The sequence below is a fragment of the Suncus etruscus genome, chromosome 5 (genome assembly GCF_024139225.1).
Source record: "Suncus etruscus isolate mSunEtr1 chromosome 5, mSunEtr1.pri.cur, whole genome shotgun sequence".
Taxonomy (NCBI): Eukaryota; Metazoa; Chordata; class Mammalia; order Eulipotyphla; family Soricidae; genus Suncus; species Suncus etruscus.
Genome location: NC_064852.1, coordinates 75,217,673 through 75,239,909, shown reverse-complemented (window position 1 = coordinate 75,239,909; position 22,237 = coordinate 75,217,673). Strand labels below are relative to the sequence as shown.

The 22,237-nt window shown below is 39.0% G+C and overlaps 1 protein-coding gene across 9 annotated transcripts in view; it reads right to left on the bottom strand.

Moving 5' to 3' along the window:
• The window catches only part of PKP4 (plakophilin 4), a 292,898-nt gene that overhangs the window by 45,985 nt on the left and 224,676 nt on the right, over window positions 1-22,237 (bottom strand). For 6 of the 9 annotated variants that reach the window (XM_049773094.1, XM_049773098.1, XM_049773096.1 and 3 more), the window contains 3 exons: window positions 20,700-20,923; window positions 3,388-3,516; window positions 1,472-1,685 (listed from right to left, as the gene is read on the bottom strand). In XM_049773094.1, the coding sequence (XP_049629051.1) occupies window positions 1,472-1,685; window positions 3,388-3,516; window positions 20,700-20,923 (567 nt within the window). The remainder of the gene's footprint in view (window positions 1-1,471; window positions 1,686-3,387; window positions 3,517-20,699; window positions 20,924-22,237) is intronic. The other 3 variants (XM_049773095.1, XM_049773099.1, XM_049773097.1) reach the window with 1 other exon arrangement.

Genomic DNA, 22,237 nt, shown 5'->3' with positions numbered 1-22,237 from the left:
CCCCCCCAAAATAATGCATTAATAATTTTGGGGGTGGTGGTGCTGGGGATGGGATCCAGGGTATACAATGCTCTAATTTTAATGCTCAATTTCACAGAGAGATCATAAACTCTTTTCTACCAAATTGAATACACAGTATTATGTGCTATTTCTTTATTTTTGACGTTATCATTAGTTTGTCCTCCTTTGTGTGTGGTGATGCAGAGAGAATTTGGGGGGAGGACTCATATAGTAAAGTATGTGTTCTACACTGAGTCAACATCACTTTTTTACACCAATTTCAAGCATTATTTTAGCATCCTTGAACTTAATCTGTAGAATGTAATATCTCAGAACTAGGTACTAGTCAGTCTTCTTGATGTCTCTATTTCTCACAGTAGACTATCATGCCTTTGACCTTGAATAACTTCCTTTCTCCACTGCCCACCTTTTTTTTTTATCTATCACCGATATATTTCATGCTGTTATTGACCTACTCATACCTCTCAAATTACAGCCCTATTTTTTATTTTTGGGCCACACCCTGAGAGATCATGGGTTATACCTGTACTCAGGAATTACTTCAGGCTCTGGAGACCATATGGGATGCCTGATAGCAAACCTGGGTTGGCAAATGCTCTACTGAATGTACTATCACTCTGGTCTCTTTAAATCAACTCTCCACTCATTCTGATGATTGCTCAAAGAATATATTTAAGTGTCCCAAATTGTCTATAACATACCCTTTAATCACTCTCATTGTATGCAAACAAGTTCCTCATAAAAACTACCCAAACAAATCTATACTTCCTTCTAGTCTTATTAGCCTTCAACATTCTCTTCAGGATGGAAGAGAATTTGTTTTACTTTAACTGATTGATCCCTTATCACATACTGGCTCTAACCTTCTGCTCTAAGTTGAAATACCACCCCTATTTGCTCAGCCTCTCTACCTTTCTCAGACTCTGGACAACCAACTTTAGATTCGCATGAACCAGAAAGACTATCTATCCCTCTCCTCTGTGCTTCTAATGCACTGAGCCTGGGCACTTGGCACATTGCCCTGACATTCACAAGAACAAGCCGAGCTCTATTCATCTTTAGATCCCCAGTACCTAGGATAGCATCTGACACACTGCAAGGCATTCAGACAAGGGCTGAACTGCAGTGGACGAGAGTAAATACATTAAGTATGTTTTACTTTTAAAATCAAGAAAAGCGGGTCTATTTAAAACAAGTAGATTTACTGTGGAATACATAATTTAAAAGGATTTTAAGTATTTTATGAGCCAGATATCTATTAGCTGAATACCTACACTACTGATACTAAGAGAGATGGCCTTCTGAATCTATAATTATAGCCTCTGTCTAGGTAAGCACTAGACTACTATTTTCCACTTAGAACCTCCAGTTCCTTTCCATTGTTATGGTAAGAGCAGAGTCCAAGTGGTTTTCAGCATTTCTGCAGTACAAAAACATATTTCTTACACACCTGTAACAAGTTCCCTTATTTCTGCATCAATAGATTTTCTCAATAGACGCAACAAGGCAGGTATGCCACCAACATTCTTCATCGCTATTTTATTTTCATCAGTAGATTTGCCGAAAACAAGATTTCGGAGGGCACCACAAGCATTCTTCTGAACTTCCAAAACTCTGTGGTCCAAAAGGTCAACCAGATGCTTGATTCCCCCTAATCTACACACCTAGAAGGAAAAAGAACAGGTACTAGGTTTGAGTGATATGTGCTTCATGAGTGATCAAGCAAATCTATAATGGAAAGGTCTTGGGAAATGGATACCTTTAGATCATTTCAAAAGATTAGTCTTTAAACAACACATCTTTAAAAATCTTAAGAATATTCCCAGACGAAGACCTTTTTCTCTGCTTATGTCTTTAAAAAAGGGAAGGAAAACTTAGATGAATTAAAGGCCCTATTCTGGAAGGAAAGACTCCAACTCTTGAGCCATAGCATTGCATTTTACCTCCTGAGCAAACTGAACAAATATGGGTTGGGGGACTACACAGGAACCTGTGGGATTAGAAACTACACAAGAACAATTTTTAACTGAACCACTTGGTTTCTAGATTTGTTTCTTTATGCTATTCTCCACCATTTCCCTCCAGTAGTTCATTAACACACTATATGAATAACTTTGGTCCTTAGAATCTATATCTTTGCTCTGTAATCGGTATGCTGTTTTATATTAAATGCCTGAAAGTTCTATATGACATAGCAAAGCGAAAAGGTATAAAATATAAAAAAGTAAAAATAAAATAGTAAATCACCTGTATGCAATAGAGCATTAACATGACTCATTGGAAACAAAAGACATTGAAATATGAAAAAAATCATGCATCTTTAGTATTAGCTATGCCTAATAGCTATGAATCCTCTGTTTCTTTTTAAGCAAAATCATTAAACACTTACATAGCTTATATAATTTTTATTTAACAAATATTAATACTATACGTTGCTTCCTTAAAAATTTTTTTTAAAACAGGGGTTACATATAGTGGATGGGATGAAGGTCAAGCATGTACTCTATGATTTGGGTTCTATATCCATCTCCTAAAATAGACTACATCTGATTTATCAAAGAGATCAGAGATATGCTGATAAGAAAACAAAAATGATTGTTACATTCTAAAAACACTTACACGAGATATATTCTTTTCTTTTCTTCCTCCAGAAAAACAGCAGAATATTTTTTCTTTTTTTTGTTTTTGGGCCACACCTGGAGGTGCTCAGGGGTTACTCCTGGCTATCTGCTCAGAAATAGCTCCTGGCAGGCATGGGGGACCATATGGGATGCTGGGATTCGAACCAACCACCTTAGGTCCTGGATCAGCTGCTTGCAAGGCAACGCCACTGTGCTATCTCTCCAGCCCCAAAAATAGCAGAATATTTTAATCAAGAAGTAGAAAGTCGGGCCCGCCGGGTGTGGCCCAAAAACCAAAACCAAAAAAAAAAAAAAAAAAAGAAGTAGGAAGTTATAACTGGACATTTTAAGGGCCAGACAGATAGCTAGCTCAAAGGACTGTGGTACATAATTTACAGGTTGGAGCACTGAGCTTGATACCTTGCAATGAAAGATCCCCAAGCTCTGTAGGATCAATTCCAGAGCACTCAGGACTCAAAACTCTGAGTGACATCTGCTCATTTTGTGATTTTTGTTTTGTTTCTGGGCCATACCTGGAGGTATACAGAGGATACTGCAGGCTCTGCACTCAGGGGAATATATAGGGTACAGAGGAATCAAACCCAGGTCAGATGCATGCAAGACAAATGCCATATGCACTGTGCTATAGCTCTGGCCCCAACAATTAGTGATTATTTAAGCATGCAAATGTGTGACTGCCAAACATGTGTGCCTTTCTGGGAGTATCCCATGTCCTGGGCCCTACCTCCATCTTCACTTTGTTGTCTCCAAAACACAGATGCTGCAGGTAGGCTGCTGCATTTGCCTGAACAGACGGGAACTGGTGCTGTAGCATGTGGATGACTTCAGGCAACTCAGGATCACGCCAGGCAAACTCTCTACATGAGAAAAGACAGATTTAGAAAAGAACACCTTGGGGCTAGAGTGATAGTACAGTGGGTCAGGTGCTTGCTTTGCATACAGCCAACCTGGGATATATTCATCCCCAGCCTTCCAGATGGTTCCCTAAGCCCGTGAAAAGTAATTCCTGAGATCAGAGTCAGAAGTGACCCTAGTGTATGGCCAGGTGTGGTTCACAAACCAAACAAAACCAAACAAAAAAGAAGGTCTGGGTATTAGCAATATACTGATGGAAATAGTTGTTATAAGGAAAAAGGTTAAGCTGAAACTTAAATGGGAAGTTGCCCTGATATATATGTAGTTAAATAATATTTTGACCTGATGATAAATATACATTGGTTAAGATGCTTATGATCTTAAAAATATTGTGATGTGGGGCCAGGAAGGTGGCGATAGAGGTAAGGTATCTGCCTTGCAAGCACTAGCTTAGGACGGACCATGGTTTGATCCCTTGGCGTCCCATATGGTCCCTCCAAACCAGGAACGATTTCTGAGCGCATAGCCAGGAGTAGCCCCGAAAAATATTGTGATGCACAAATGCACCAAAAAATGTCCAAGGAAACAAAATAAGTTCTTGAGTAATTTTGCCATTCCTGTTTCCCTCCCCCTGGATCTAATTTTATTCCTTTCTACTATGTAAAGAATATGCAGGTGTTAGGTTCAAGTAAACAAAATTCATCTAGGAGAGCTTGAGGAGAGAGGAAAAGCTGGTGAGATGAAGCTGGCATTAGTCTAGAAATTTTAAGAACTGAGAATTGGAAGAGCATTCTATTTTTTAGTTAATATTAACTTGAAGGAGTGTTTTGATCAAGCCCAGTAGTGCTCAGGGCTTACTTTGGCAGTGCATGGGGTTCCATAAGTAGTGCCTTAGCATCTGTATTATATGTTTGGCCACTACAACTTTAGGTTGTAGCTGTCTTTGAATAAAAAATATAGAAAATTATGAAAAGTAGTTTTTAATTGGTACCCTTATATTTAGATAACCCACTGTTAATACTTCCTGCTATTTTTTACTGTATACATACATACACACACAAATATTTTTTGAATCACAACCAGTGGTTCTCAGGGGTTACTCCTGACTCTGTATACTCAGAAATCATTCCAGGTGAGGTTGGGGGGACCATATGGGATGCCAAGTACTGAACTTGGTTGTGTATAAGACCAACATCTTACCCAGTGTGCTATCTCCTTGGGCCCAATTTTTCATCTATATTTGGGGGGGGGGTTGGGCCACATCTGGTGACGCTCAGGGTTTACTCCTGGCTATGCACTCAGAAATCACTCCTGGCTTGGGAGACCATATGGGATGCCGGGAGATCAAACAGAGATCCATCCTAGGTTAGCGCATGCAAGGCAAGCGCCCTACTGCTTGTGCCATTGCTTTGGCCTCAGATTTTCCTATATATTTTAAACAATGTACATTCATTTAATTTTTGTTTCTTAAAGACTGGAAATGGAAAGTCTAAGCAACTTTTTAAGCTGACTTTAAGTTAACAGCAGAGCAACATTTGAACTCAAGTCCTAAAGAGTCTGGAAACTCAGTCTGTAGTGTAGAGCATCAGACTTTTAATCTGAACACTGCCTTCATAGTCTGTGCTCTCAGTACACTTTTATACTTTGTTGATTTCAGGTTTATCTCTGGCAGAGTATCTAAATGACCCATTTTTTGGTATCCTTACATTTACATAATAACTTGCTTTCTTACAATTGGTTCATGAAACTACAAATTGCCAATCTGATAAAAGGATCAAGTGAAGTAGTAATCAATTATGAATATAAAATAAAACCTTTCAAAAATCATTAAAATTAGGAGCTGGAGAGATGGCATGGAGGCAAGGTGTTTGCCTTGCATGCAGAAGGATGATGGTTCAAATCCCGGTATCCCATATGGTCCCCCGGGCCTGCCAGGAGCAATTTCTGAGTGTAGAACCAGGAGTAACCCCTGAGTAACCCCCCCCCCAAATCATTAAAATTAAAGATATAGTGGGTAATATGAACAGCAGTTGTAGGGGCCAGAAGGTAGAGCACTTGCTTTTCATATGGCCAAAGTGGGTTCTATCTTGAGTGCAGAGTCAGGAATAACCCCTAAGCACCACCAATAATGGCCCTAAACAACCAACCAACAATACTAGATTGCATACCTGAAAGTTTCTAAGAAATTAATCTAAGAGATTTCTTCGATTATCTAAAAGTCTAAGATTATTTAAGAACTTTAAGATTAATGATCTAGATTCGTTAAGAAGATTCATAAAAATTCTTATCTCAAGAAAAAATGTGTGATCATGTGAAGGATAATTAAATTTTGGGGTATTCATTTACAAAATATACAAATATCAAATTATTAGTTTATTACCTAAAACAAAAATATCATTAATTATTAAATATAAAAATTTATGACTTCATATACTTCCATGACCTAGTTTTTTATTATTAAATATTTTTTAATTTAAAGCATCGATTTAAAAAGTTAGTCATAGTTACAGGCAGGGGAGATAGCAGGAGGGAAACTGGGAACACTGGTGACAGGAAACGTGTTGGTGAGCAGTTCTGTATTCTGACTGAAACTCAATCATGAACAACTTTGCAATTGTGAATAAAAACAGACAACTGTATTATGAACAACACTGTAAACCAAGGTGTTTAAATAAAGTAATTTTTAAGCAGTAAAACAAAAGTTATTCATGCTTGAGTTTTAGATACACAATGTTTCAGTACTAATCCCACCACCAATGTCAGCTTTCTTCCAACAAATGTTTGCAATTTATTTTGTTTTCTTTTTAATTTTTATTATAATGCTGTGATTTAAATTGTTCATAAGGCAGTCATTCAGACATTATATGTCTCAGGAATTAATTATGAAGTTGTTCATAATGCACTCATTTCAGGCATTAAATGTTCAAACACCAGGAGCCAGTGAGTGAGTGAGAAATGGCTGCATGTGGGGGTTTCCAGGCAGAGTGCTGATTGCTCTACCTGCAGAGTCTCCACCAGGCTGTGCTTCTTCTGAGGAACTAAGCACCGGAAGGGAGCCCTGTCCTACTCTTCTCTGTCTTTCCTGAACTCTGGAAGCTCTCCTCAGAGCCCTGGGAAGCGAACCCCAAAGAAACTACATTCAGGAGCTACCCAGAGAGCCAGTGAGTGAGTGAGAAATGGCTGCATGTGGGGGTTTTCAGGCAGAGTGCTGATTGCTCTACCTGCAGAGTCTCCACCGGGCTGTGCTTCTTCTGAGAAACTGAGCACTGGAAGGGAGCCCTGTCCTACCCTTCTCTATCTTTCCTGAACTCTGGAAGCTCTCCTCAGAGCCCTGGGAAGTGAACCCCAAAGAAACTACATTCGGAAGCTACCCAGCGAGCCAGTGAGTGAGTGAGAAATGGCTGGATGTGGGGGTTTCCAGGCAGAGTGCTGATTGCTCTACCTGCAGAGTCTCCACCGGGCTGTGCTTCTTCTGAGGAACTGAGCACCGGAAGGGAGCCCTGTCCTACCCTTCTCTGTCTTTCCTGAACTCTGGAAGCTCTCCTCAGAGCCCTGGGAAGCGAACCCCAAAGAAACTACATTCGGAAGCTACCCAGAGAGCCAGTGAGTGAGTGAGAAATGGCTGCATGTGGGGGTTTCCAGGCAGAGTGCTGATTGCTCTACCTGCAGAGTCTCCACCCGGCTGTGCTTCTTCTGAGGAAACTGAGCACCGGAAGGGAGCCCTGTCCTACCCTTCTCTGTCTTTCCTGAACTCTGGAAGCTCTCCTCAGAGCCCTGGGAAGCGAACCCCAAAGAAACTACATTCGGAAGCTACCCAGTGAGCCAGTGACTCTCCTCAGAGTCCTGGGAAGTGAACCCCAAAAATACAGCATTCTGAAGCAGCCCAGCGAGCGAGTGAAAACTACGCCTGACCAGTGGGGCCCGACTGTGAAAAACTGTGAGTGCTGCCTGTGTGTGTCTCTCTGCTATCCTGTTGCGTGAACCTCCTGAGAGTGGGCTGAAAAGAGGCTCCACGAGGCACTTAGCTCCACTTTGCTACGCAGCCGCGCACTCTTTCTAAAAAATGAACACCATCACAAGAAGAAAAAAACCACACTAAGAACTGTACTGGATCACAGAAGCAAGAATTTCTCTCCAGACTGTCTTCTCTGCTGCGTGCTTGGGCCTAAGATTTGATCCTGTGTGAGGCTTCATCCACGGAGGACTCCCCTACCTTGGAGGCAAGTCGGCCCATCCAGAAAGGGCGGAGCCAGAGAAGTGTGTTGCCTGCATCATATAACCAATGAATACCACCACAACACGTAGAAAAACCCACAATACAAGTGTGACAATGGGGAAACAACGCAGGCCAGCATCAGACATAGAGAATGAAGATGACAATTCTGATGACCAGTTAACGACCAACCAACTAATCAATCTCTCAGATAAGGACTTTAGAGTAGCAATATGGAATATACTCAAAGAACTCAAAGAAACCATGAATAGAATAGAACAGAACACTGTTGGGGACTGACTTGTTTGAGGCCATTTTGCTATTCTTTCTGCCATAATCCAGCCTTTCACCTAAAGGCTACATGCAGTCTTGCTGTAAGTTCTTGGGCCAAAGAGAAAGGAAAATGCAGCTGCAAAGTATAATTAATCTTTTAGCCCGGAGGAGAGCAACACAGCCCAGTACCATTCCCAGAAAAGAGGCCTTACTCCCTTAACCATATCCCTGAGTTTACAAGACATTCATTATTGTGTATATGCTACATTGTCTGTTCAAGATCACTGAGGCAAGCACATCTTGCACCACCTCCTGATAGTCAAGCAATTAGGAATGCAGCTAGAAGGTCACAAGATGTTTCCATGGATACTGCAAGAAGTATTGCCCACTTGCCTTATTTGGAATAATAAAGTAATTTTCATGCCAAAAGTGTGATTGACATCACCCTTGTACTGCCCCCTTCTCCTTCTCTATATAAGAAGGAGCTGTAGCCAAATAAAGTTGCCCTTGAGCAGTGAGACATTGCCTTGGGTCTTTATTATTAACCTCTCTCAGATTTTTTACAGTGTGGTTGTGCTTCTACCCAGCAAAATAGGAGTGCGGTTGTCTGAGAAGTCTTCCCAGCTAATTCCTGCTGGCCGGGCCCCCCTGGGGGGCTTCAGGACCCCGCAGAACACTAATAAGAATCAAGAAAATATGAAGACAGAAATCACAAAACCCCAAACTGAAATAACATGTCAAATAACAGGCCTGAAAAAATCAGTAAACAAAGTGAATGACAAAATGGATAAGCTCTGGGACAGGGTATCAGAAGCTGAGAATAGACTTGGTGCTGTGGAAGATGAGATACATAACAATTCCATACAACAGGAGAGATTGGAAAAAAAACTTAAAACAAATGAACAGACAATGGAAAAATTAGTCAAAGAACGGGAACAGATGAAAATAGAGGTCTATGATAAGATCAACAGAAACAACTTAAGAATCATTGGAGTCCCAGAGACCCAGGAAGAAAATTTCCAGGAAGAATCAACGGTCAAGAACATCATTAAAGAGAAACTCCCAGAGCTAAAGAATATATGTGATCAAATCCTGCATGCTCGAAGAGTACCAACCAAAAGAGACCCAAGAAAAACCACCCCAAGACACATCCTAGTCACAATGACAAATCCCACAGATAGAGACAGAATTCTGAAAACAGCAAGATCAAAAGGGGAAATTACATTCAAGCAAGCATCCTTGAGATTTACAGCAGACCTGTCACCAGAAACACTAAATGCCAGAAAGCAGTGGTGAAATATTGTGACAAGACTGAATGAAATGAATGCTTCACCTAGAATACTGTACCCAGCAAAACTCACTTTCCGGTTTGACGGAAGAATACATGGTTTCACAGACAAAAACAGCTCAGAAACTTTACAGACTCAAAACCAGTCTTAAGAGAAAAACTGAAAGACCTAATCTAAGACAAGACTGACCAAAAGACACACCAAATTTGGATATAAAGATGGCATTAAATCCCAGGACAATTCTTTCTCTCAACGTCAATGGACTAAATGCACCACTTAAGAGACACAGAGTGGCTAAATGGATCAAAAAACTCAATCCAACCTTCTGCTGCCTACAAGAAACGCACCTGAATAGTCAGAACAAACATAGACTCAAAATAAAAGGCTGGAGAAAAGTTATCCAAGCAAACAACACCCATAAAAAAGCTGGAGTGGCCATACTAATATCAGATAATGCAAACTTTATACTCAGGAAGGTTGTAAGGGACAAAGATGGATATTTTATATTAATTAAGGGGTATGTAGAGCAGGAAGAAATAACTCTCCTAAACATATATGCACCGAATGAGGGGCCAGCAAAATATTTAAAACAACTGTTGACAAATCTGAAAAACAATATCAAAAACAACACAATAATTGTGGGGGACCTCAACACTGCTTTGTCAACACTGGATAGGTCAACCAGACTGAAACCCAACAAGAATATACTAGACCCGAGGAGAGAAATGGAAGAAAGAGGCCTAGTGGATATATATAGGACACTCCATCCCCAGAAACCTGGATACACATTCTTCTCCAATGTACATGGGACATTCTCCAGGATAGACTACATGCTGGCACATAAAACATACCTCCATAATATCAAGAGGATAGAAATTTTGCAGACTACCTTTGCTGACCACAAGGCTCTGAAATTATTTGTGAATTCCAAAGGGACTCAGAAGAAAAAATTTAACACCTGGAAGTTAAACAGCCTCATACTCAATAACCAGTGGGTCTGAGATGAAATCAAAAAGGAAATCAAAAGGTTCCTGGAAACAAATGACAATAAAGACACAAACTATCAGAACTTATGGGACACAGCAAAAGCAGTACTGAGAGGAAAATTTATAGCTTTGTGGGGCCGGAGAGATAGCATGGAGGTAAGGCGTTTGCCTTTCATGCAGGAGGTCATCGGTTCGAATCCCGGCGCCCCATATGGTCCCCTGTGCCTGCCAGGAGCAATTTCTGAGCCTGGAGCCAGGAATAACCCCTGAGCACTGCCAGGTGTGACCCAAAAACCAAAAAAAAAAAAAAAAAAAAAAAGAAAATTTATAGCTTTGCAAGCACACATCAGGAAGGAAGAAGGAGCTTACCTGAGTAGCTTAATGACACAGCTAATAGAACTAGAAAGTACTCAACAAAAGGACCCAAAAATAGGAAGACAGAAGGAAATAACAAAGCTGAGAGCAGAAATCAACGAAGTGGAAACACAAAAAACAATCCGAAAGATCAACGAAAGCAGAAGTTGGTTCTTCGAAAAAATAAACAAGATTGATAGACCACTGGCAAACTTAACAAAGAAAGAGAGAGAGAGAAACTTGATAACTCGTATTAGGAATGAAAAAGGAGAGATCACTACTGATATGACAGAGATTCAAAGGGTAATCAGAAACTACTTTGAAAAACTCTATGCCACTAAAAATGAGAACCTGGAAGAAATGGATAAATTCTTGGCCTCTTATAATCTTCCACGGTTGAAAGAAGAGGATGTAGCATATCTAAACACCCCCATCACCATTGATGAAATAAAAATGGTAATCAAAAGTCTGCCCAAAAACAAAAGCCCAGGCCCAGATGGATTCACTAATGAATTCTATCAAACTTTCCAAGAGGAACTACTACCAATCCTGGCAAGACTCTTTCATGAAATTGAACAAGTGGAAACACTCCCAAATAGCTTTTATGAAGCCAACATCACCTTGATACCTAAACCAGACAGAGATGCTACGAAAAAAGAAAATTACAGACCAATATCGCTGATGAATGCAGATGCAAAGATCCTCAACAAAATCCTGGCAAATAGGATTCAATACCTCATTAAGAAGATCATCCACTACGATCAAGTAGGTTTCATCCCAGGAATGCAAGGATGGCTTAACATCCGTAAGTCTATCAACATAATACACAACATCAACAAGAAGAAAAATAAAAACCACATGATCATATCAATAGATGCAGAGAAAGCATTTGACAAGGTCCAACACCCATTCTTGATCAAAACTCTCAGCAAGATGGGAATGGAAGGAACCTTTCTCAATATAGTTAAGGCCATCTACCACAAGCCAGTGGCAAATATTATCCTCAATGGAGAAAAACTAAAAGCCTTCCCTCTAAATTCTGGCACAAGACAAGGCTGTCCTCTCTCACCACTCCTATTCAACATAGCACTGGAAGTACTTGCTATAGCGATTAGGCAAGAAAAAGATATCAAGGGAATCCAGATAGAAAAGGAAGAAGTCAAGCTCTCACTGTTTGCAGATGACATGATGCTCTACTTAGAAAACCCTAAAGACTCTACCAAAAAGCTTCTAGAAACAATAGACTCATATAGCAAGGTGGCAGGCTACAAAATTAACACACAAAAATCAATGGCCTTTCTATACACCAATAGTAATAAGGAAGAAATAGTCATTAAGAAAACAACCCCATTCACAATAGTGCCACACAAACTCAAATATCTTGGAATCAACTTGACTAAAAATGTGAAAGACCTATACAAAGAAAACTATAAAACTCTGCTCCAAGAAATAAGAGAGGACACGCGGAAATGGAAACACATACCCTGCTCATGGATTGGCAGGATTAACATCATCAAAATGGCAATACTCCCCAAGGCATTATACAGATTCAACGCTGTCCCTCTAAAGATACCTATGACATTCTTCAAAGAGGTAGATCAGGCACTTTTGAAATTTGTTTGGAACAATAAACACCCTAGAATAGCTAAAGCAATCATTGGGAAAAAGAATATGGGAGGAATTACTTTCCCCAACTTTAAACTTTACTACAAAGCAAAAGTTATCAAAACAGCATGGTATTGGAATAAGGACAGACCCTCAGATCAGTGGAATAGGCTTGAATACTCAGAAAATGTTCCCCAGACATACAATCACCTAATTTTTGATAAAGGAGCAGGAAATCCTAAATGGAGCAAGGAAAGCCTCTTCAACAAGTGGTGTTGGCACAACTGGCTAGCCACTTGCAAAAAATTGAACTTAGACCCCCAGGTAACATCATGTACGAAGGTAAAATCCAAATGGATTAAAGACCTCGGTATCCGACCCCAAACCATAAGATATATAGAACAACACATAGGCAAAACTCTCCAGGACATTGAGACTTCAGGCATCTTCAAGGAGGAAACTGCACTCTCCAAGCAAGTGAAAACAGAGATTAACAGATGGGAATATATTAAGTTGAGAAGCTTCTGCACCTCAAAGGAAATAGTGCCCAGGATACAAGAGCCACCCACTGAGTGGGAGAATCTATTCACCCAATACCCATCAGACAAAGGGCTAATCTCCAAAATATACAAGGCACTGACAGAAATTTACAAGAAAAAAACATCTAATCCCATCAAAAAATGGGGAGAAGAGATGAACAGACACTTTGACAAAGAAGAAATACAAATGGCCAAAAGACACATGAAGAAATGCTCCACATCACTAATCATCAGAGAGATGCAAATCAAAACAACAATGAGATACCACCTCACACCACAGAGAATGGCACACATCACAAAGAATGAGAACAAACAGTGCTGGCGGGGATGTGGAGAGAAAGGAACCCTTATCCACTGCTGGTGGGAATGCCGTCTAGTTCAACCTTTATGGAAAGCAATATGGAGATTCCTCCAAAAACTGGAAATCGAGCTCCCATACGATCCAGCTATACCACTCCTAGGAATATACCCTAAGAACACAAAAATACAATACAAAAACCCCTTCCTTACACCTATATTCATTGCAGCACTATTTACCATAGCAAGACTCTGGAAACAACCAAGATGCCCTTCAACAGACGAATGGCTAAAGAAACTGTGGTACATATACACAATGGAATATTATGCAGCTGTCAGGAGAGATGAAGTCATGAAATTTTCCTATACATGGATGTACACGGAATCTATTATGCTGAGTGAAATAAGTCAGAGAGAGAGAGAAAAACGCAGAATGGTCTCACTCATCTATGGGTTTTAAGAAAAATGAAAGACATTCTTGCAATAATAAATTTCAGACACAAAAGAGAAAAGAGCTGGAAGTTCCAGCTCACCTAAGGAAGCTCACCACAAAGAGTGATGAGTTTAGTTAGAGAAATAACTACATTTTGAACTGTCCTAATATTGAGAATGTATGAGGGAAATGTAGAGCCTGTTTAGGGTACAGGCGGGGGTTGGGTGGGGAGGAGGGAGATTTGGGACTTGGGTGATGGGAATGTTGCACTGGTGATGGGTGGTGTTCCTTTTATGACTGAAACCCAAACACAATCATGTATGTAATCAAGGTGTTTAAATAAAAATAATAATAATAAAAAAATAAATAAATGTTCAAACACCAATTTCATCTCCAGTCCCTTCACCAGAATGCCCAGTCACCCACCCACCACCTTAGCCTGCTTCCACGAAGGCACAATTTGATTGTTGTATCTCTCCCTGGTATCACTAAATTCCAGTGTCTAAGGGTTTACTTCATCCGTAGTTTAGTACTAGTTGAGCATTCTGTGCTACTGGTTTGGCTCAGTGAGATGAGTAGCTTACTCCGTAACTTTCCCATCTGCTGTGATACTACTGAGCTGATACTATAAGACATTGAGATGTTGTATAGCCACTGGGAATGCAGTGGTCCAGCATTTACAGATCTATAACAAATAACAAATTAGGTGGTTTGATAAAGTTAAGTTGCAGAGCTGGGATCTTCTACTGGAGCACGCAAGAGGTGGTGTTGGGCTGCTGTAGTTCTTGCAGAAAGGGGAATCTGCCCCTCTCCTTTCTGAGAAGGCTACAGATGTATTAGTCTGAACAGATTACATGGGAAATATTGGAAGCCATTATTTTCTTCTGGGGCATGGTGGCAGAGTTAGGCTGATTTTCTGCTGCTGCATGGAGGTGGTGGATGGGGGTAGCAGCCATGCTTTCCAGGGGCCATCATCCAGTTTTTAAAGGCCTACAAATTCTCTTACTCTGGTAAGTTTACATTTACTAACTGGCTCATGTATTATAAAGGGGCAATTAATTCCTTTTTGTTCTTGTATATCATGTATTCCAACCAATTAGTAACTCTTTACTATGCAACAGGTGCCAAAACAAGTGCTAGAGAGACATATATTTGAATAAGACATGATTTCATTAACTATGGTTTTGTATACCAATAACCAAAATAAAAACCAATAGTAGGAAATATTATGCATTGACTTTATCTGTCAGGCACTGTATGAAGAGCTTTATATGTAATATCTCACTTACATTTTCTGTTTTCTTATGAGGTGAGCATTATAATTTCACACACACACATATATAAGAAACCTAGATGATTAATTAATCAGTGGAGAAAAAAGAAATTCAGGAATTCTATATGTTGTTTTCATGTCTATATATAAGAAACATAATTAATGGAGATTGTGAAGCAGAAGTGTGAACATTTAACATGGAAATAATTAAATATAACTCTGGTGGCCAACTAAGAATATACCAGAATGGAAAGAATCTGGTGGGAATAATCTTTCCCTATGCTCATCTAATCATCAAGTTCTACTGTTTTCAAATTATTGAATAGTTACTAAAAAATGGGACAAAGTGGGCCAAGAGAGATAGCACAGCGGCGTTTGCATTGCAAGCAGCTGATCCAGGACCAAAGGTGGTTGGTTCAAATCCCGGTGTCCCATATGGTCCCCTGTGCCTGCCAGGAGCTATTTCTGAGCAGACAGCCAGGAGTAACCCCTGAGCACTGCCAGGTGTGGCCCAAAAACCAAAACCAAAACCAAAACCAAAAACAAAAACAAAAAAAAAAAAAAAAGGGACAAAGTGTATATGAAAATTGTATTCAGGCAAGAAAGCAACCTTAGGAATTCAGAGATACATGTTCACCTGACTTTCTGTTTGAGGATACTTTTTTGTATTATTGGATAGGAAGTGAGCACAATAGATTTAGAGGGCAGAGGGGAAGAATTTCAGGATGTCAGAGTGGTTAGAATTTGTGGGAGGAGGGTACTGGAAAAGACAGCCAGATAAAAAAATGATTATAAAGCTGTTTGAGTATTCAATAAATCTTAGTTGAGCACTGAACTTTGTACCTGCAGGGCATATTTATAGGATTGGTTAATAGTGGCTGCAGAGAGTAGACAGAGGATATTGGTCTTCCAGTCCAGCCAGAGCAGACCTTTCTATGCACCTCAGCATTTAGTCTTCACAGAAGCCACATTTAGAAGTAAAGGCCAGACCACAAAGTGAGGTTTATGTGCAAATTGCACAATAAGTCTAAAAATAAACTATCATGATGGAAAAAAACCAAACTCTATGAGATAAAAACACATCAATAATATAGTTATCTGCCACAGTAAATGTAGAACTCTAAAGGGAAGCTGAAAATATAATTCAGAGACAATTAGAATTTTAAATAGCTAAACATTAAAAAAATTAAAGTGGTTTTTAAAAATGCAGAAAAACAAACAAATAGAAACTGAATCAGAGGAAAACCACATTTAGACTAATCATGGGGCTGGAGTAATAGCACAGTGGCAGGGCATTTGCCTTGCACGTGTATGACCCTAGAAGGACCTGGGTTTGATCCCCGGCACCCCATACAGTCCCCTGGGCCAGCCAGGAGTGATTTCTGAATGCACAGCCAGGAGTAACCCCTGAGTGCCACCGGGCGTGGCTTCAAAACAAACAGCAAAAAAGCAGAAGGGCACGATAAAATGCTTTTGATTATTGTTCCCAGAGACTTAAAGAAAAAAAATACATATATTAGAAGTGGACAGATAGGAACATCACCAGAGATGTAAAAACTACCAGATGGGAACCCAAATTGAGGTTTCTGAGATAGATAAAATGAACTAGATGGGCTTAATAGCAGACTAGGCAAGGACAAAGGACAGTATTTTTGAAGACTGATAAATAAAAGTGATATAATCTTATGAATAAAGTATTTAAAAATATATGAACAGAGCTTTAGTGATCTATGAAATAATGTCACAATGTCAGAAGGAGAAATGAGATATACACTGAGACAGAAAAAAATAATTTAAATAAATACCGTGGCAGACAATGTTCCACTTTTGCCAAAAAATCATTAGGCAACATTCTAAGACTCTCAAGGAATCTCCAGCACTTTGAATGTAAAGAAAACCATATCTGGCTTTGTTAGAGTAAAATTGCTGAAAGTCAAAGATAAAGAGAAAACTTTGAAAGACAGCAGAGAAAAGGTAAATTACATAATATGAACAATTTAAATGATGTGATTACTCATTAGGAACAATCCAGTTCTGAAGACAATGAATGGCATCTTTTTTAAAGTAGTGAAAAGAAGAAGAAAACACACACCTGTCAATCATAACTTTTACATATAGCAAAATATATTTTAAAAACAACTGAAGTAAAAACATTTTCAAATAAATAAAAGCTGAAAGAATTTTTTGTTAGCAGATACGTGACATTAAAAAAATAGCTGAAGGTTGGGCCGGAACAATAGTACAGTAGGTTGGACATTTATTTGCCTTGAAGGAGGATGACCGGGGTTTGAACCCCAGCATCCCATACGGTCCCTAGTGCCTGCCAAGAGTAATTTCTGAGCATAAAGCCAAGAGTAACCCCTGACTATCACCAGATGACACCCCCAGAAAAAGAAGATCAATATGCTGTGAAGTGTTAAGTTTTTGCTCTTGCTGTACTTTCCACGTACCTTTAGAAAGGAAATCAACTTAAGTATCATTTCCATGTATAGATACTTCTTTCATTTCACAGGATCCAGAACATGATAAAAAATATCTATATATTTATATCTATATCTATAATCCCCCCCCCCTATATGGGGAGAAGGAAGTTTGGAGCATATTTGGTGCTCAGAGCTTACTTCTGGCCCCCAAACAAAAACAAACAAAGCAAACTAACAAAAAAAAGCTGAAGGAATTTCTTGAGGGATCTAAAGGAAACATGGTACAGATGGTACAGAGGTTTGGTATATGTAGAAATCCAAACCACGTAGCCAATGACACTACACTGCAAACATGAGTTTCAAATTACAAAAACCAAACTTAAAAAAAGTGCCTGTTGGGGCCAGAGCCATATAACTGAGGGTAGGGCATTTGCCTTGCATGTGGCCAACCTGGGTTTAATTCATGGTATTCCATATGGTCCTGTGAGCAAAACCAGGAGTAATTCCAGAGCTCAGAGCCAGGAGTAACACCTGAGGACTGCTGAGAGTGGCCTAAATACCAAAAACAAACAAACCCCCCACCAAACAAAAATATTCCTGTTAAGTAGACAGGTTGAGGGGTGGGAAGAAACCTGCAGCCATTGGTGTGACTGGTGTTGAAAACTGTATGCTTGAAACTCTATTCCAAATAAATAATGGTGGTATAATGAAAAACAATAAAATCACAACAGCAGTAAAAATTACAAGAATAGGGTTATATCTATTTTGAGAAAAATATCTGACATAACAAAAATGATTAAGATGATAGTAAACTGAATTCTTCTCTTGAGCATCACATATTTACTCTGTTTAAAATATACATCATGATTACTGTCTTTTTTTTTTTTTGCCAGGAATTCAACCTTGGTCCTGCAAGGCAAACAGTTTGTAGCTGTGCTGTCTCTCCGGGCCCAATTACTGATTACTGTTATTCTTTAAGTCACTTTCGTTTTCCATCGGAAATACTTTTATTACTCAATTATTTTTTGGGTCACATCTGGTGACACTCCGGGGTTACTTCTTGCTCTGTGCTCAGAAATCGCTACTGGCAGGCTTGGGGAACTATATGGAATGCTGGGAATCAAACCAGGGTCCGTCTTGGGTTGGCTGCATGCAAGGTAAATGCCCTACCACTGTGCTATTGCTCTGGCCCCTATTACTCATTTTAGATGCATTCTTATTTTCTACTAATGAATATTGCTTCCAAATTAAGTAATTCTTTTAAAAAAAAATCCCACATATTCTTGTAGAACACATCAATGTTTTCAACCCTATAAAATTTTTTAGGCACATTATAATAAAATGTTAATAACCAAGTAGATTCAAGAGAGAATAAAGTATTTAAGTTGTTATTTTAAATGTAAAAGTTAAATAATATCTGCCATAAACCTTTTATTTTTTGAATATTCAAACTTTATTCTTTTTTTTTGGGGGGGGTTTCAAACCCAGTGGTGCTTTGGGGTTACTTCTGGCTTTGTGTTCAGAAATCGCTCCTGGCAGGCTTGGGGGGACAATATATGATTCCAGGATTTGAACCACCATCTGTCCTGGGGTCTACTGAGTGCTAGACAAATGCCCTACCACTGTGCTATCTCTCTGGTCCCTAAATATTCAAACTTTAAATTTACCTGGATTACAGTTTCAATGAGACTAAATATACCTATTATAAGATAATCATTTATTCATCTTACAAAATGCTTTAGAAGAATTAAAGTTTCACATAATCAAAGCTAGCCATAACAGTTTTATGCATTAGACTACAAAATTATCATACTATGAATAGCTGAAGTATATTATCATACATGAAATCCTTTTTATAGTGAATCAAATCATAACAGAGGTCAAAACTAAAGTCTTCAAGGTCATGTATTAAACCCAGTTCTCTAATCACACTTCACTACTTTCTTTCTTTTTTTGTTTTTTTTTTTTTTGGGTCACACCCGGCAGTACTCAGGGGTTACTCCTGGCTGTCTGCTCAGAAATAGCTCCTGGCAGGCATGGGGGACCATATGGGACACCGGGATTCGAACCAACCACCTTTGGTCCTGGATCAGCTGCTTGCAAGGCAAACGCCGCTGTGCTGTCTCTCCGGGCCCACACTTCACTACTTTCTTGGGTATCTATCTATTTCTTTTTCTCCAGGTTCAGCCAAGGTCTAAATTACCTGCAATTTAAGTTCCTAGTGGAATTTCTATATCTATTAATGCTCTGTCTTTTGTCATTTTGAGTATTAAAAAAAATAATGGAAAATATTTTCTTAGTCATATTGGAGGTGCTATTAGATTTTTAAAGATCCTTAAAATGACAAAACAGTGGCAAACAAAAAACAACAGAACCAAAGTAAATATAAATGTTAAAGAATTTGGGCAAGAAAGTAACATGGTTAAATGATTTTAGTGATGCAGTGGGCTTCCCATTTAACTCTAAAGCCTTTACTTGCTTTAATAACACAAACCTCACAATTTTAACTTATATTCACTAAAAATGTTGGCATGTTGCTAAAATTGATTTGATAATTATAACAATTTTCCGGTGAAATGACTATTTGTGGGCAGAGTGAATGAAATTATGCTAATATACCTTAGTATAACATTGATGCTGCTTAAAATTTAGTAATAACCTTGGGGGTGGAGTGATAGTAAATAGGGTATGTGACTTGCACATGAGTGCCCAGGCTTGATCCTTCATATCACATATGGTTCCCTGAGCTCACCAGAAGTTATCCCTAATTGCAGACAGGAGATTAAATTTTCTTCCAATTTCTAAATATATATTTTCATGTCCTGAATATTTTAAATAGCTTTTTCTAAAGATGAGGCCAGTTTTAATCAAGTACTGACTCATTCTTATCTTAATAAAAAATGCTTTCTACACAGCCAAATAGAATAAAAGAAGAAAACAAAAATTGCTGGCCAAGTACATTTTTTTGCATATTATGAAAACTTCTTTCAAGTTATTTTTTTCTAAGTGGAAGAGAGCTATCCAAAGTTCTTCTTAAAGTTCCTAAGTGCACAACATTAGTAAATGTGATTCAACATCGCAACACAGGTCTTTTCCAGTTTAGAACAATGTGCATTTCCTCACTTTAGAATTCAGTCAGGATAAAGGAAGAGGGATCCTTTAAAATCTTTTGTGTAATTTAGACTAAGAACTGTCCCAGGTAGCAGCCTAGTGAAGTATTTATTTCAATAGGAATATTGCAGATATTCACACATTGCTGAACATTCTATAACTTATTAGAGCATGGAAAGAAAAAAATCTTTCTTTAAAAATAAAATTAACTTCAATGACCTAAACTGCTAGAACATAATTGGAAGTAACTGAAATATTGAGTTACTGGTAATTTAATAAACCTGGCAACATTTTAAAACAAAGACATTATGAAGAAAGAAATGCTTAAGTAACTAGATGATTCCTGGTGATCCTGTCACAGAGATAGAAAATTCAAATCTAGTACTTGCCTAGGGTCTTTCTGAATGCTATCTATTGATGGGGATCTTGTAGTGCCATCGTCAGCTGGCGTTGCATGCTGAAGTCTGTTATAATTGCACTCTTGCACTCGGTACTGTATTGGCCTGTAGGGCTCTGCGTAGGTAGCTGTTGTGTTCAGAGCATAATTATTTCTTTGGTATGTAAGGGTACTTCGTTGGCTGGATGTCCTTTGCAGATTTCCAACACCTACTAGAAAGTCAACAATAAGAATAAAATTACTGGGGTTGAAGCGAGAGTACAGAGAGTAGGGTTCAATCTCTGGCATTCCATATGGTCCCTGAGAACTACCAGGAATAATCCCTGAGTATCGCCATGTGTGGACCAAAATAAATTTTGTCGTTTTTAAAATAAAATTACTAAGCTTTCCATTTTCCTTTTTTGTTTGTTCAGAGCTACTCCCTGTGGTTCGGTGTGCAGGGGGCCATGTAGTGCTAGGAATTGAATCTAGGTTTCTCAGATGCAAAGAATGTGTCCAGCCATTAGAGCTATTGCTCTGAGGAATATTTAAAACTTTTTTTTAAAAAGTGAAATAGTTTGGGGCTGAAGAGATAGCATGCAGGTAGGGCATTTGCCTTGCATGCAAAGGGACGGTGGTTCGAATCCCAGCATCCCATATGGTTCCCCGAGCCTGCCAGGAGCCAGGAGTAACCCCTGAGCACTGCCGGGTGTGACACCCCCCCCCATAAAAAAAGTGAAATAGTTAAAAAAAAAGTGAAATTATTTTATTTAATAAGAGTGAAATGATTAAGACAGTGAGACGACCTACTTCTACAGAAGAAAAAGAGCACTTGAACACTTTTTAAAGCCAAAATATTTTAAAATTTAATAAAATGGATAGTGTTTGACAGTGAATATAGCTCATCACTTGTAAATAGGTTTTTTAAACATGCAATCAATATTTCAGTCAAATTTTTTTGTTTGTTTTTGGGCCACATCCAGCAGTGCACAAGAATAAATAACAATTGGCTCTGCACTCATAGGTCATTCCTTGCAGTAGAAATAGGATGTCATGGATCAAACCCAGGTTGGCATGTGCAAGGCAAACCTTCTACATGCTGTGTTATTGCTCTGGACCTTATTTAAATTTAACAACAAGAAAGAGGAGCCAGAGCGATAGCACAGTGTTTGACTCGCACATGGTCGACCCAGGTTCAATCGCAGGCATCCCATACGGTCCTCTGAGCCTGCCAGGAATGATTTCTGAACAGAGAGTCAGGAGGAACCCCTAAGCACTGCCAGGTATGCCCCCCACTCCCTAAAAAAATAAGAGAGTAAAAAACTATAAATATGGTTATAAAAAAGATCAAATACAAAATAAAAAATTTCATTTTAGCAATAAAAAGCAAATGAGATATTCAAATTTGAGACTTCCAACTGACCATGCTCAGGGGTCCATGTGGTGCCAGGGATCAAATCAGAGATGGGCATAAGCAAGGTGTGTACCTTAAACCCACTACTGCCTCCTATTACAAACCCCACCTCCTTGCTTTTTAAAAAGAAGTG